Source organism: Micropterus dolomieu, linkage group LG07 (assembly GCF_021292245.1).
Source record: "Micropterus dolomieu isolate WLL.071019.BEF.003 ecotype Adirondacks linkage group LG07, ASM2129224v1, whole genome shotgun sequence".
Classification (NCBI taxonomy): domain Eukaryota; kingdom Metazoa; phylum Chordata; class Actinopteri; order Centrarchiformes; family Centrarchidae; genus Micropterus; species Micropterus dolomieu.
In genome coordinates this window covers 16957045-16972206 of record NC_060156.1, presented here as the reverse complement: position 1 = coordinate 16972206, position 15162 = coordinate 16957045, and the positions used below count along the sequence as shown (strand labels likewise).

The 15162-nt window shown below is 39.8% G+C and overlaps 2 protein-coding genes across 9 annotated transcripts in view; one reads left to right on the top strand and one right to left on the bottom strand.

The window, feature by feature from the left end:
* The window catches only part of LOC123973455 (amyloid-beta A4 protein-like), a 17910-nt gene extending 11578 nt beyond the window's left edge, over positions 1-6332 (top strand). For 3 of the 5 annotated variants that reach the window (XM_046053496.1, XM_046053500.1, XM_046053499.1), the window contains 6 exons: positions 1238-1305; positions 1807-1945; positions 2970-3023; positions 3811-3902; positions 4015-4161; positions 4288-6332. In XM_046053496.1, the coding sequence (XP_045909452.1) occupies positions 1238-1305; positions 1807-1945; positions 2970-3023; positions 3811-3902; positions 4015-4161; positions 4288-4389 (602 nt within the window). In that variant the 3' untranslated portion in view covers positions 4390-6332. The remainder of the gene's footprint in view (positions 1-1237; positions 1306-1806; positions 1946-2969; positions 3024-3810; positions 3903-4014; positions 4162-4287) is intronic. The other 2 variants (XM_046053498.1, XM_046053501.1) reach the window with 2 other exon arrangements.
* A 113-nt stretch (positions 6333-6445) lies between these two features.
* On the bottom strand, positions 6446-12295 carry gabpa (GA binding protein transcription factor subunit alpha). 4 transcript variants are annotated; one of them, XM_046053530.1, is made up of 11 exons: positions 12142-12295; positions 11738-11842; positions 10223-10320; positions 9987-10131; positions 9798-9882; positions 9448-9672; positions 9144-9338; positions 8931-8987; positions 8412-8537; positions 7647-7839; positions 6446-7223 (listed from the first exon to the last, which is right to left on the bottom strand). In XM_046053530.1, exons 3-11 carry the CDS (start codon positions 10297-10299, stop codon positions 7001-7003), a joined length of 1326 nt encoding a protein of 441 aa, XP_045909486.1. In that variant the 5' UTR covers positions 10300-10320; positions 11738-11842; positions 12142-12295; the 3' UTR covers positions 6446-7000. The 4 variants fall into 4 exon arrangements, with proteins under 4 accessions (XP_045909486.1, XP_045909488.1, XP_045909487.1 ...); XM_046053532.1 differs by lacking the exon at positions 11738-11842 and having other exon boundaries at positions 12142-12282; XM_046053531.1 differs by lacking the exon at positions 12142-12295 and having other exon boundaries at positions 11738-11875.
* Between the last annotated feature and the right edge of the window lie 2867 nt (positions 12296-15162).

Below are 15162 nucleotides of genomic sequence, written 5' to 3'. Positions count from 1 at the left end.
ACTGTTACCTTCAGGCTCGTCAGGTGTTGAGCCTACTGAAGAAGTATGTCCGTGCAGAGCAGAAGGACAGGCAGCACACGCTGAAACATTATGAGCATGTCCGCACAGTTGATCCCAAGAAGGCTGCACAGATCCGACCTCAGGTACTGTACCTCACACATATACAGTCAGAACCCTTTAATGTGATGAAAATATTTTAAATTCTTGCAATGGTAAATTCTTAGCATGGCCTAAAATCAAATTCTGTGTTAGGATTAGGATTTCAAAGTTTGACTGGAGCTTCTTCCCCATCTTGTTCGCTTCAGGTTTTGACCCACCTACGTGTGATTGATGAGAGGACAAATCAGTCATTGGGTCTGCTCTACAAAGTGCCAAGTGTGGCGAATGAGATCCACAGCCAAGTCTGTAAGTGTCATTCTTCTTACTAACTGAATGAACAACTTGTTATTCATCTTCATCGTGAGTCATGGTATGAGAATTTATCATTTTGTATCTTTAATGCTATTAAACATTACAGTATCATAAAAATACTTTTTAAAAATCATTATTAATCATTATAAGTAAGCATTTCTTGTATGCAAATAACTACATCCCAGTCAGCAATAAACTATTAAATTTTTTTCGACATGTTTGAATGTTTTCCCCTAAATTCTAGATAGATGAAATTGTGTGAGGGCTAAAACAAATGCCGAAAATCTACTGGTTTCTGCCTCTCAAATGTGAATATTTCTGATGTTCTTTGTCTGTTATGATAGTAAACTGAATATCTTTTGGTTTTGGACCGTTGGTCCTGACAAATTCAGACATTTTAAGATGGGGAATTGTAATTGTGACATTTTAAATGAAACGAATAGTGGGAAAATAATCAGCAGATTAAGCGATAATAGGAATAATCGGTATTAGCAGCTCATGTCAGTATGCTAAGAACATGTACTGGCAGAGTCATGCTGTAATTTAGTGTAGGAGTGTCAGATCAGTCTGTGATGTGTTCATGTTAAAGAGAGATGAGTTTCATGTGAATAATGTGACACTATACTATACAGACTTAATAAAGTAGTGAGGAGGAAGACGAGTTTAACAGCTCGTGTGCTGATAAAACAGCATCTCTACTGTTAGTGTTCAGTAATCAGGACACTGTATATGGACTTCACCTGGCAGCTCACTCCCTCCATTTCTCCCCGCCATCTATCATCATGCTGTGGCTCGCTCACCGTCTCTTTCTCCTCATTCTTCCTAGCTGTTATCATGCAGAGAGTTCAGGCGGAGCTGTCTCAGCAAGTCTCTTCCCTGCAGAGCGATGGGCGGGTGAGTCGAGTTTCACCCACTCACATATGCATGGAGTCTGTCCTGTATAAACTCTCGCATGTATAAATAGAATTCACCCTGTGTCGTACAGTGATGCAAGGCAAAGTTGAACACAACACAGCCATGCACAGAAACAGACTTAGATGCAGTCTTAGTGGATTTAATGCAGAAAGAGCACATAAAATACCAAAAGGGCAGGCTTTTTATCGCTCAGCTGGCCACAGATAGCGGTGATCGGGTAAAGTGAATGTGAAATCAAACTGATTCATCTGAAAAAATATGATTTCCCAGGAGGATACTGTATCTGGCAAAAAAAGATATATATTCAGTTGTAGAGACAGATTTGTAGCAATTTGTAGTGTCTTGTGCACATAATAAGTCCTGTGGGTGACGTTCTCTTTTTACCAGATAATCATCAGGAATGGATTACGTTTTGAAAGAAAAGCCTCTCTGATTGTCCCACGCTGACATGTCCAGATTAATATTCCTCTGTGTTTGCAGGTGGATGGCAGGGTGAGTTACGGTAATGACGCTCTGATGCCTGATCAGGCCTACAGCTCTGCTCCTATGGACCCTGGCCTGGAAGGACTGGGCTTCATCCACCCTGAAAGCTTCAACCAGCCCAACACAGAGAACCACGGTAAACACACACGATAGTATAGCATAGTATAGACAAAGATGATGGTTTCAATATCATAAAATGAGACCCTCACCAATAAAATGATTGCAGAAATTAAAACTTACTCCTAAACTAGTATTAACACTTAGACAATTGGAACAACAACAAAATATATATATTCTTTATATAATTGGGCTGTCCCCGACTAAGGATTTACATAGTCGAATCAGAATCGTCAAGTCCTGCCTATAGTTGACTGATCATCATGTGTGTTTTTGTGCACAGCGATTGCAAGGGGCGTGGGTAACACATGGTGGCTCCGCTTTAATCTTGAGAAGCTGCAGAGCTGCAGTCTCTATTCATTCAACTTACACTGTAAATTTCCAGCTAAACTGACGCTTATTGTTGACCCTTTTCTCTCTCTCTCTCTCTCACCTGCCATTCACCGGTCTTGTGCAGAGTTTAGCGTGCATGCAGTTGTAGCCAGCACGGTTCCTCGCGGGTCTATTTCAAGTAGCCGGCTATTTAAAAACAATAAAATATTATAGAAGATATTTGTGTGGTTCATCAATGGTGATAAATTATCCGAAAGTCTCGCGAGGTGCAGACAACTCAGCACAACACCGGTGAACCGGGTGCTCCGTCTCTTCAGCAAGTTTTCCTGCACTGCCACTACACATACACTCTATGCAAACACATGCACACTGACGACCCAGGGTAAGGGTTAAAATTTTGGAGGAATTCAGGCACTTTAAAAAATATTTTTTGAAAGTTTTTTTCTTTTACATGCTCATTTACAGCATTAAACATTGAAATGTGTATTGTAATAGGTTGTATATTAACTTATTAGAAAAAACTGGTAGTTCTATGTAAAATGAGACCTTGAGCACCCCCATATCGCCAAAATGGTATGATCCTCGTTTCACTGTGAAGCTTCGACTATGAGATCCAGTCGAATCAGGCTCCGCCCATCGAAGCATCGAATCTTCGACTAGTGGTCAGCCCTAGTATATAATAATATTTTCTATATGATTTGTTTCTGCAGTTGAGCCTGTTGATGCTCGTCCACTTCCTGATAGAGGACTCCCCACACGACCTGGTGAGTGTGTGTTTGTGTGTATTTTTGTGTGTATTTGTATGTCACACAGGACTGGGCGATGTAATCAATATTACCTTTGATCGTGTCTGCATATAATTATTTAATAACATAATCCCTCATACATGGATAACACGTTAAACATGTACCACCATCTGTCATCGCACGAGATCTTAAAGGTGCCCTTTTTAAATTAAGCTTATTTAATCGTTAATCATTTAAAATCCTGCATTGTTTACACAGTGTTTTGAATGCTAGCAGTCTTCTTCACTTGCTGCGCATTACAGCCAGTCCGCCAACAACTGTTGATTAGCAGAATAGTGTGAAACGATCAAGAAAGCGGATCGGTGGATTTAGGGCGTACTCACACTTAGCCTTGCCTTGTACTGTGCCCGAGCACGATTGTGCCCCCTCCCCACTCTCTGGCCTGCGCTCACACTGCGCCTAACAATCCGAGCTGGAGCACGTTTACGTCATAACTCAGTCAGTGTTTCCCATACATTGATTTGTTTGTGGCAGCCCGCCACAGTATCAATGCCACTTATTGATATATGATTTTTTTTTAGTAGTCCTTTTTAAAATCGTAGTTGATTGCAGAGTGCTGCGCATATATTTGCCTAGTGTGAGTTCACCCTTAATGCAGAAAGGGCACAAACAAATACCAAAGGCCAGACTTTTAATCGCTCAGCTGATCATCCCTTTCTGCTTTTTAATTTTGTTTAATTAGCACGTGATACAAATTGCTATTTCACTACTAGAAGTATTTTATACATGTCTCCTCTTGTATCAGTGTCTGCCATGACGCCAGAGGAGATGCCAGAAGTGCGAAAGGAGACTGAAGAGAGGCAAAGTGCTGGCTATGAAGTTTACCATGAAAAACTGGTATGAAAAATCAATCAACACTGCACACACCATCGTGTCATTTATTCAGGTCCTGTAGTGGTCTGTGCTTTGTGCACACAAATAGCTTTGGGTTGTTTTCTTTTAATGGTAGGTGTTTTTCGCTAAGGATGTGGGGTCCAATAAAGGCGCCATTATCGGACTTATGGTTGGAGGGGTTGTCATAGCAACTGTCATCGTCATTACCTTGGTGATGCTGAGGAAGAAACAATATACTTCGATTCATCACGGTGTAATTGAGGTAAAGAAAGTCCTTTGTGGATAGGTGGTTTTGTGTGAAATGCAGTACAGAAATTCATGTTTCTATCTGTTTGTCTAGATTTGAAAACATGTTTTTCTTTCACTAAACCCCTTTTATCTGTTAAAGGTGGATGCAGCAGTGACACCAGAGGAGCGTCATCTGGCCAAGATGCAGCAGAACGGCTACGAGAATCCCACCTACAAATTCTTTGAGCAGATGCAGAACTAAAGAACTGCTTCTTCAGGCGTATCCCAAACCTAAACTCACCCTTGAAGGGTCTGTTCCATTCATCCCTTGCCCTCAGCCCCTGCACCTTCAGTTTCTCACCCTGTTAAGAGGCTGATTTTCATCAAGCTTGAAAAGTTAGGAAAAGACCAGTTTATGTCTCAGTCCGGGGGGTTAGGGCCAAAGGACATGGAACAAAGCCTTCTTATTGCCTGATCCCTTGATTGTACAGAGCAACATTTGAGCTTAGATTTACCTGCAATTGGTCAGACAAGGGTTCCCTGTTTCAAATGCACATTTCAGCAAATCAAAACAGAAACTCCATAGTGTTTGTACTGAACGCCCTGTTGATGATTTATATGAAATCACCGCAGTACTGCACTCACAGCTGAGTCCAGAAACATGTAAACCCAAGATTAATTTAAGTTGAATTCCCTGTCACTCGCTCATCGCTCCAACTGTTCCATCTCCCGCAGACCACTCGTCCCCGCTCTCCAATAACAGCCGGGCTGTGTTTGATGACATAACAGCTCTCCAAGTAAAGCCCAAGTGTTTCAGGTTTGTTTTCCAAAAAAGGAGGAAAAACATGAAAAAATTATACATATTCAAAATATGTAAACATTGGAAAAATACTGAATGTTTTGTTTTCGGATTTTTTTTTATTTTTTTTTAATGTGTAATATATAAAGACAGCTGTAAGTATATGTAGTGCATGGCAATATTGATGACAGATACAGTATACTTTATGGTGAGGTCCTCTGGAGCGGTCCTCTTACTAGATATTTTAGCAGGATTGTACATTTCTAGTGTCTTCTTTGTGATCTTGTGATATGAAGAAGAAAAAGAGTATTCAGAATCTGGTCTGCTTTGTCGTCACACAGACTTGCTTTAACTGAATCTTGGCTCGTTTTGCTCATCTCCATGCTTCACTGTTGTGTTAGCTGCATGGGCGAAATGCTCTGTATGTCATATATGAAGTGTAATAGTATCCGAAAGGAAGGCGATTTTTGTTACTGTTTGCGTTCTATGCACTCTGTCTTGGAAGTCTGATTATTATCACCAAATATTATTGCTGTTAACTCACACTGCACATTGGGTTTTTATTAGAATGAAGATATAGGTCAAACTTTAGTAGGGAGGTTTTCTGAAAATATATCATTCCAGATTTATCATTCCAACGTCTCTCTTGATTGTAAATATTTGGAAGATAGAGATCCGGCTTTCAGTGGCCAAGTTTCTCTGTCAAGCTTGACCCCCCTTTCATGTGTTTTTCAGTGTGTCTTTCTGACCCCATTTGTCCTGTTTATCCTCTTTCTGGATGTGTCAGCAATATTGTACAGTGCAACACTTCTATTTGATAAAAAAAAGACAGCACTTGTTGGGCCTACAGAGATCAAAAGTTTTCTAGATGGTCCCCATCTCCTCTCCACACACATTTCCTTCACCAAATCTCACAAACACATTCTATTTTTCTACATTTCCTGTGTATACATGTACAGTGCTTCTGTTCCTGTGCTGGGTATTTCTTTGTCTGCGTATCGGTTAATAGTCCTCATGAAGAGGTGAAGACTTTACCATCAGCACCGGGAGGATGAACGCAACTCACATCAGCATAGAGACACATTTCCCTCTCCTTTAATTAAGTTATTAACGCCACCTCCAGTAAACATGAATGTGACATGCGTATTGTGCATTTATACCGTAGAGATACAACACATATCACATCTCCGCACATGTACACACCAACTGAAGCGCTTAATCAGGTGAATGTTTGTATTGATGCTCACTGTGGGTGTCTTTGGAGACTAGTGTTCTAGAAAAAACAAAGATGCTTTCTTCTCATTGATTCAGTGACCTTCCTCTGTGTAGTTAAATGGACCATTTGCTTAGAGTAAGAAAAAAAGCTTTCTACACCCACTATACCATTAATAAAATTTTGAATGTAACTTTCTGGCTGTTTGTCATTTTGAGTCTCTTGCTATGATTTATACAGTGTAGAAAATATAAATATTTACATTTCAAAGCTCCTGGCTAAAATGACTGAATCACAAACATTATGAAAAATGCTTGCCACTTTATTCCCCCTGGTGGACAGAAAAGGGTCCAACAATTTAGGGAACAAACACTAGATAAAATACAAAACAGGGCCTCTATAAATGGAAAATATGAAAATACACTTGTCCTTGTGGCTATCAAAAACATGAAGTACCGGTATATACAGTGGAAATTATTCTAAACTACAGACAAGGAACATTACACAAAGCTCATAAGTTTTCAGTCGCACATTCAAGCATTCAGTCACATGCACACAAATGTATTTCCTCGCTCAGACACTCCCCCCGTCATCCTGAACATGCTGCTTCTCTTGGTTTGAGTTAAAGAAAAGCTTAAAAAAAGAAGAAAAAAAAAGAAAAAAAAAACTTCAATCAAACTGTAAAGACAATAACAAAGTTGTCAATCCACAATGATCAGCGATCAGCCTTGCATTTCTGTGCCTAAAGAACACAGTGTCAAAAAAAAGAAAAATATAGAATAAGAAAGTTGATTTGATTTCCAATCACTGGTGGAGAGCAAAGTCTGCCTGCAGCAGCTGGAGAGAGCTGTGATGCGGCCTTCAGCTGTCTTTGTCTAGTGTTGTGGTGGCCAGGGTCACAGTAGTGATGGGCTGACCGATGCCGTGCATCTGCATGCGAGCCAGTTTCTTCTGTTCACACTCTGTCACCAGGTTGTTGAGTTCAGCAGCACTATAACCAATCAGAGTTCTCAGGTCGCACACAAACTTGTAGACGAAGCGCTTGCCCTGCACCTTGCTGATCATGTCCCCGTCGTAGTAATACCTGAAGAGGACAAGTCAGAATCTCACTACACAAAGACAACGTAAAATCACGTGACACAAAGCATGTCATGTTTCCAAAACCACCATGATAATATTAATAACTACAGTGATATTCAACCAGCCAACTTGTCATGTTAGGTACAGTCAGTGAAAACAGTTGTATAATGTCTTTTGTGGCCCTGATGGAGCTTCACCATGAACTCCATTTGTGCTTGAGACTTTACATTTTTTAACAGTTTGTTTGAAAGCAGTGGAGTTGAAAGGGAAATGCTGTTGAGTTGCATTGGAAAAGTAGGATCCAGTGTTTCTACAGGGACTAAAAGTCAGGACATGTCTGTCTCTGCTGAACAGACTTTTTAAATCTGTCTCTCCAACTTAATGGTAGTGTAATATAAAGCGAATAAAGAACCCTTTAAAAACAAACCTAAGGGCTCTGCTGAGTTTCTCGTAGTTCATTGTAGGCTTGTTCTTGCGCTGGCCCCATTTTTGCGCCACAAGCTCTGGCTGGTTGAGTTTGAACTCGCCCTCTTCACCCACCCAGGAGATGCAGTCTCTTGCATCCTTATCTGTCAGCAGCTCTAGCAGGAACTGCCACAGCTGGATCTGACCGTTGTTGCCTAGAACCAGAGACATAGCATTCAGTGTAAAATGTTATAAATGGTCATAAAATGACCATGAATGAATGATTTACATAAAATAATAGAAAAATAATAGTTGCATTTGCTTTCAAAAACACAGCACCACAACACTAGGAATGTGGAGCGCTTGGAGTAAGGCTGCAAGAGACAATTACTACCATTTGTTATTGATTAATCTGACAATTATTTTCGATCGTTTGCTCTATAAAATGTCAGAAAATTCGAAAGCCCAAGAAGACGTCTTCAAACTGCTTATTCTAGAGTACCTTATTATCACATAACAAAGAAAATCAGCGCATCTGAGATGCTTTTGGAAGCAAAATGATGGAAACAATTAAATAACAAAATAGTTGCTACTGTAGATGAATGCAGATTCACTAATCGATTAATGGATAAGTTGTTACAGCCTTGAGCTCTGCCTATTTTCACATCTGTACACATTTGGCCAATTGCTGAGCAAAATAACGGAACTGTCAAATTGTCGGCTTTGTAAAATAAAATAAAAATGTATACAAATGACATACAGAGTCCATGTGTGTTGTGTGTACTACCTGTGCGGTTGCCCGGTGAGCTTCGCTCCTCTCCTCCTGAAATTCGGGGAGTCCTGGGGCCACGGCTCTGCTTCAATACCTTTATAGCAGTGGGTGTGCTCACTTGAGCCGGGATTATCTGCACAGCTGGAGACACATACGTAAAAGTAAAAGATTAATAGAATATTAATGACCAGAACAACTGTGTGCTTGGCGTTTTGGATCTGACTTCATTTCATTATCTCTCATTTCTAGTAAAATAGATGGAGTTTATCCACCATGTTGTAGGTAAAGCTATTCCATCTGCAAGAAAAGGACAATTTCTCCCTTTAAATGTAATAGCTTTGTTCTAACTTGTTTTTTTAATCACTTTGTTAAGTGAAAAGGTTCACTGTGTCATCAGACCACAGAACCTGAGCAACTCACGACATGTCAAATCTAGTCCGCAGCCAAGTGTCTGAGGGCATTGTTAGGTTTCACGTGGTTAAGTGTTAACATTTTCAAGACCTTTAATTGCCCTCTTGGCAGATTTACACTTACGCTGATCAATGGTGACGGTAGCGTCCCCTCCAGACTGGTCCTGGCTTGCCAGCACATCTGAAATCAATAATAAAGGGATTAGTGCAAATTCTGTATCAAATTCATCGGGACTGGGTACAAACAAGTTGCAACTTTGGGCTTCATTTGACCTCTATACAAACACACGTTGGGCTTCATCTGCCTCTATACGTTACCCTTCTCTATCTGACTTACATTTGCGGAGGAGTTCCAGATGGCTCCAGAGTATTTCTCCGTTGGGCACTTTCTGAAGGAACTCATCCTGGTTGAATGAGCAGAGGTCTCGACCTGGAATGTGAATGCTGCCTATTTCCATTTCATCTATGTTAAACTCCTTCATTACCCACACAGCCCAGTGGATCACCTGGTCAGCTGACCAGAGCACCGGGTCTGAGGAGAGAGAGAGAGAGAAACCTCATTCACTAACAATCACGTCTGTTTTTCATCACATTAAGGACTGTTTTTCTGACAGTAATGTAATTTTATTAGTCTTCCTCACCATATGGTATGCCCAGGCGAACCTGCTCTTTGCGGTAGCCTTCAAGTGCTGCGGCCCAGCGTGTAACCTGCTCCGACGTCTCATCAGAAAGGCCAGATCGCTCCACAGCAATGAGCTGACCCTCCTCCACCAGAGTCCCTTCTTCTCCTGCTGCGTCTGGATCAATCACCACCTCTACTGTTTCTACTGGCTTCACAATTTCCAAAATGTTCAACTTCTCCTCACCTGCACAAGGGGGAAAAAACCCACACAAATGAGAGACGTTGATGTGCGTATGTGCACATGTGAATTTGGACACAAACATCAACATATAACTGTATATTATCGGATTTTTTTTATTTTATCAGTACCCGGTTTGGTTATAATCTGCAGGCTGAGCTGCACTGTACCATCTGTCTTTACTCCCTGATCGAAGAGGCTGTGATCAGGGTGAAGCTAAAAACAAAAACACAACAGATATGCTGAATCAGAGGTAAAGACACAGCAACAAAATAATCAATCATAAGAGATCTTGATATGCTCTATTTATGTAGTGTTACCTGAATGTCCTGCAAGCAGATCTCATATGCATCCAGTGACATCTGGATACGGGGCTCCAAAAGCTTCTTCAAATTGCCAATGGGCTCATTGATGTCAATATCTTGTTGAATCAAATCTGATGCAGTGATGGTCTGCTCCTCGACACTACAGATAAAAGGTGGGATGGGACTGTAAAATGTGTAGTTGCTGCATGGGCAAGCATATTCAATTCAAAATGACCATGACCTCTGCTTACCCTTCCTCCAGGCATGCCTGCTTCTCCCGTTCATCGATCTCAATCTCTATCATGTCTTCTGGTTCACTTTTAGACATTCTGTTTTAGGCAGTGCTAAGCTGTAGGAAAGTAATGAAAGGGATATTATTCTGCAATGTATACAGATTATAACATTTTAATCAATTAACAGTACTAAAAAACAAACGTAAAATTACACTAGTAATGTTATTGTTGATATTTTTGTTGAACACTTTACAACATAACACAAGCCAAAACCTCCATCAACAATTCCAATGATGATCAAAACATTTGAATATATATATTCACAAATGCAGTATAAATTGCAGTTGCAATTCATTTAAAATGAATTGACAACAATGCAAACTACCAAACACTCTCTGCCTCCCAAATGTGAGAATTTTCTGCTCTTTTCTCTTTATGTTATTGTAAATTGAACGTTTTGGGGTTTCTGATAAAAACAACTCATTTGAAGTCACCTTTAGCTCTGGGAAATTTAATTTTTTTACTATTTTCATACATTTCAGTTCCCAAGCAATTAATAAGAAAATAATAAAAATCAAATAACAAAATGCACGAAATTGTCATTTGAAATGGAATCAAATCGCATTTTAGCTTGAACGAAAATCACTTTCACTCATTTTCTGTTGATCAACTAAACAATTAATTTACCAATTGTTGCAGCTGATATTATTCATAATGCCACAAAGAAGCCACTAAAAGGCATCACAAAGTTTTAATCACGGATGTCTCAATAATACACAATATGACAATATGTCAATATGTAGATGTGGGGTAGTGTGTTCAGGTTCCATGATGTAAATACGAAACATCAGTTTGGGGATTTCTTTTATAAAAGGCCTCTCAGCCCCGGCTCCTCATTGGCCGTCTGGGACAGTTCACTGACTGCTCCAACTGCTAACGTTAGCCAACTCGAGGGCGAGGCTTAGGCGTCTAAAGGCCAACTGATAGGCCATTAGTTACAAGAAAGTGACCAAACATAACTGCACATCATAAACACATGTTGTAAACACACACAGAACTAAGATTTTAACAGCAGACTACACGTGTCGACACATGAAGCGGGTCTACAATGGACCAAGTTAGCTACGTGAATGCACCGCGGGGCGAGGCAGCCCGTTACACAACCGTTGGCCCCCGCGTGCTAAACAACAGTTAAAATATCCTAAAGACGCATTGCGCTTTATAACCGACACAAATCTCCGTTAAGTCACACTTTAACTCTGCACGTAGAAAACTTTTAAAACGGAAATAGAATAAACGGAAACAAAACAGCATAGGGCAAATGGAAAGGAGCCGGAAATCCTGGCTAAGGTTTACAGCGATGTAAGACTTCCGAGAGCAGCTGTGATAAATCCGACACACGCGTCCAAAGGAAAATTAACGCCACCGGAGCAACTGCGATGTCACTAATACACTGAAACAACGCTCGGTTAAACACAAACTGCATCTACACAGAGAAGTATGGACTAACGAGCCGTTTGGAAGTATACGTACTTTGTTTGTGGCTGGACGGTGGTCAGCCTCTCCGTTTCGCTGCGTCTACTCAGCTTTACTGTGTTAGCACTCAGCCAACGCCGAACTGGTATAACTCAGTTTGACCTAAAACAAAAGTAACGTTATTTCTATTTTGTAGATACCTAGAAAACAGCAGTCGAAGCGGCGGTAGCCTGCGTTAGTCTAGCTTTAGGGGAAGTTGGATAATGCTCGGAGTGTGTTTTTATGGCTGGCTTGAAGGTAGGCGGCCTCTTCCCACTAAGCTAGCTAGGAATCGACAACGGCTAGCAAGCTACAAAATAGCGGGAAGAGTCCAAGTACGACAAATACACCCCTTAACGTTACATGGCCACAATTCAGTACTTTCTTCAGAACAAGCACATATATCCTCGAAATATCCATACCTCTTAAAATTCAGGCCTTCAACAACTGTGGTGGATTAGCAGCCAAAACTCATACACAGTCGAGTCGTATCATGCAAGTTTTTAGTCACCTACACACACACTCAGGAGGGGCGGAGACTAACTGGCAAGACATTTACCCTCAAAACTTATATGGAAAATATAAAAGGTTTAGATACCATAAATGTATTACCCACACTTGAGTTCTTTGACAAAATAGCCACATTAATTTCATTAACTAACTTTCTGCGTTTTCTTCCATCGACTTCAGTGAGTTTTATTTTGACGTGTCTCCTGTTTTCCACAAGTAAATAAAGACTTGCAAATAAGTAAAAGTCAAATATGAGGACGATCTGTATAATTACGCTAACAGTTTGAAATCTGCCATTTTAAATATTTGTTACAGGGTGGGGATTCTAGGGGGCCCTGGAGCAAAAAGATGTGCCCCTTTTCAGCCTCCCCCTATACACAGGCTCACCAAACACATTTTGCCCAGGGTCCCAGAACCCAACAAGTTTTCCTCTGTTTAAGAATATTCACCATACTGTAAGCATACAATATTAAAGGTATACATAACCTCAATACTAGGTGAAAAGGCAGGACCACATTATGTCCCATGCTATTTTAGTTACTGCTACAGGCAATCTGGATCCTGCCCAAAGTCTCCATACCTACAGGCCTATATGAGTCTGGTTTCCTTTGTACATTATGTTTACTCATTTAGCTGACACTTTTATCTAAAGCGACTTACAATTGCTATATATATATATATATTTTTATATAATTGTACACCTCTGGAGACACAATGGTGGATGGGTCATAGTGGGGAATTGAACCCAGGTCTCTCATACCAAAGACATGTGTTTTATCCACTGCACCAACACCACCCCTTGTACAGTTCTTAATCCAACCCAGTGTTTTGGTAAAGGCTATGTAATAGTTATATTAATGCACATTATAATGCATATTCTTTATTTATTTGTATTTCCTTGTATGTATAAACCTATTTTGCAATATTGGTGTTCACCTCAACAATAAACAACTGGACTAGTCCAACAATAGATGTCCTGTACAAGAAGGGCCAACGTCGTCTTCATCTGCTGAGGACACTGAGGTGCATTTGTTTGTACAGGACACTGTTAAAATCATTCTGCGACACTGTGGAAGGCATGGGTCTTTTATGCAGTAAGTAGTCTGTTGGCGAGCCAGAAGCACAGAGAGGGACAGGAAAAGACTAAATACACTGGTTAAGAGGGCTAGTTCTGTCCTAGACTGCCCTCTAGACACCCTACAGGAGGCGACCTGTGCAATGTTCCATATCAGTCACATCTGTTTATAAAAAGTGTATATAACAGGTGTATATAGTGTTCAAATAAGTCTTTGCTAGCTTGTTCTTCTATTATATTTTGTATTTTTCTATTGTATTTTTGTTTAATGTGTATTGTCTTATCTGTTGTGTTTTTTCTGGAGCTGCTGCAACAAGCTAATTTCCCCAATGTGGGATCAATAAAGTCTGTCTTATCTAAAAAAGCTGATTCTGATGGGGTTGGCCACTTTGTTTGTGCAGCCTGAAGAATAGGCTAGGTGATGTTCAGTGACACATGTTGACAATGACAAAAAAAAAACGACGTGTCTACGACCAAGCTCTTCTTTCCCCCTTAATATATCCACAAAAGGGCCAAGTTTACTAAATAAATGTATCCCAAGTGGTGTAATTTGTGGTTTGTATCATTTGACAACGGGTAAGTTATATGTCTCACTTTCATGTAAGCCAAAATGTTGCTTCTGGGGATCACTAAATTCAACATAATAAAATTATATGTTAAATGCTTGAATATAAGTAGTTCCAGAAAGGCCATTTGGATCCTTTATGTGCTTGCACCGTAGCTCCCCCAAGTATTCAGGATAAAGTTAGCTTTTAATTTGCATCTATATCCAGTCACACTTGGTGGTTTCGATATAACAATGAAACATTAACATTATAAGAAAAGGCAAACAGTCTGTGTTGGTGCCACTCCTTGAAAACAGAGTCATACAGTGAAAGAATAGTAGTACAGAAGTACTTCACCTTGATCAAAGATAAAATCTCTATGTTAAAATGCAGAATTGTAACTTAATACTTTACTGCATGGTTTTACCAAATGTTTTAGAAATGTTTCTGTCATTGTTTTTACATGTTCCTGTACTCAAAGGCTGATGTATTTTACATGTCATATTATTTGTGCGTCTGATTTTGTATGTGCTTATGTAATTCGTGCTTTTATGTTTTATCCATGTTCCTGTGTTGTCTGCTTATGATTACATGTGTATGTGTTTAATGCTTTCTGTATGCCATATGTTAATGTTTCTTTCTTATAACATCAACCTGCAAGGGACTCCAGATGAAAATTTGTCTGTACAGCTAAATTTGGCTCATTTACATTTTGGACATAGTGCTTATGTTCATTATGTTGACTGTATGGAGTGTATATACAGTTTGAAAGCAACTCTTGTTTCGAAAGTCACGGTGGAGACGTTAATGACTGATATTTCCGGTTTGGAGGTCTTCCCTTCAAAATAAAGACGATCATTTTTGTTTGAAGGTAATGTAAAAATCCCAATGTAAACTGTAAACCATGGACACTTCAAAACAGTACCATTGTAAAATAGGCCAACTTAAATGGTAACTTTGTCCTTAAATTATTAAAGTTTAAAATTATAGTGTGGGTGCAGAACAGGGAATGTTTTGACGTATTTATGCATTTACCAACTAAGACCTGTACAGTGACTTTTTAAATGAAAATATGAGGACATGATAGGCTAACAGGAGTATTTTGATGTATATACTGCAAACCAGTAGAACCATGAGTAGAACACAAAACTATGGATTATATCAACAATTTCCAGAGACAGTGTCAACAAAAACAATTGTCTATAATTCATCGGCATTTCCAAGGCATGCAGACCATGAACTGTTCATTGGCTAAACTTGTTTTTATTATTGTATTATTTATTTTATTAGCTTATTTGTTTTTAACAACCTCC

Excerpts from the sequence above, each read along its gene's own strand:
- gabpa (XM_046053530.1), bottom strand. The coding sequence starts at position 10,299 with ATGTCTAAAAGTGAACCAGAAGACATGATAGAGATTGAGATCGATGAA. Across the intron at positions 10,132-10,222 it reads CAGGCATGCCTGGAGGAAGG|TGTCGAGGAGCAGACCATCA; the intron begins GTAAGCAGAGGT and ends TTTTATCTGTAG. Across the intron at positions 9,883-9,986 it reads TCTGCTTGCAGGACATTCAG|CTTCACCCTGATCACAGCCT; the intron begins GTAACACTACAT and ends TTTTGTTTTTAG.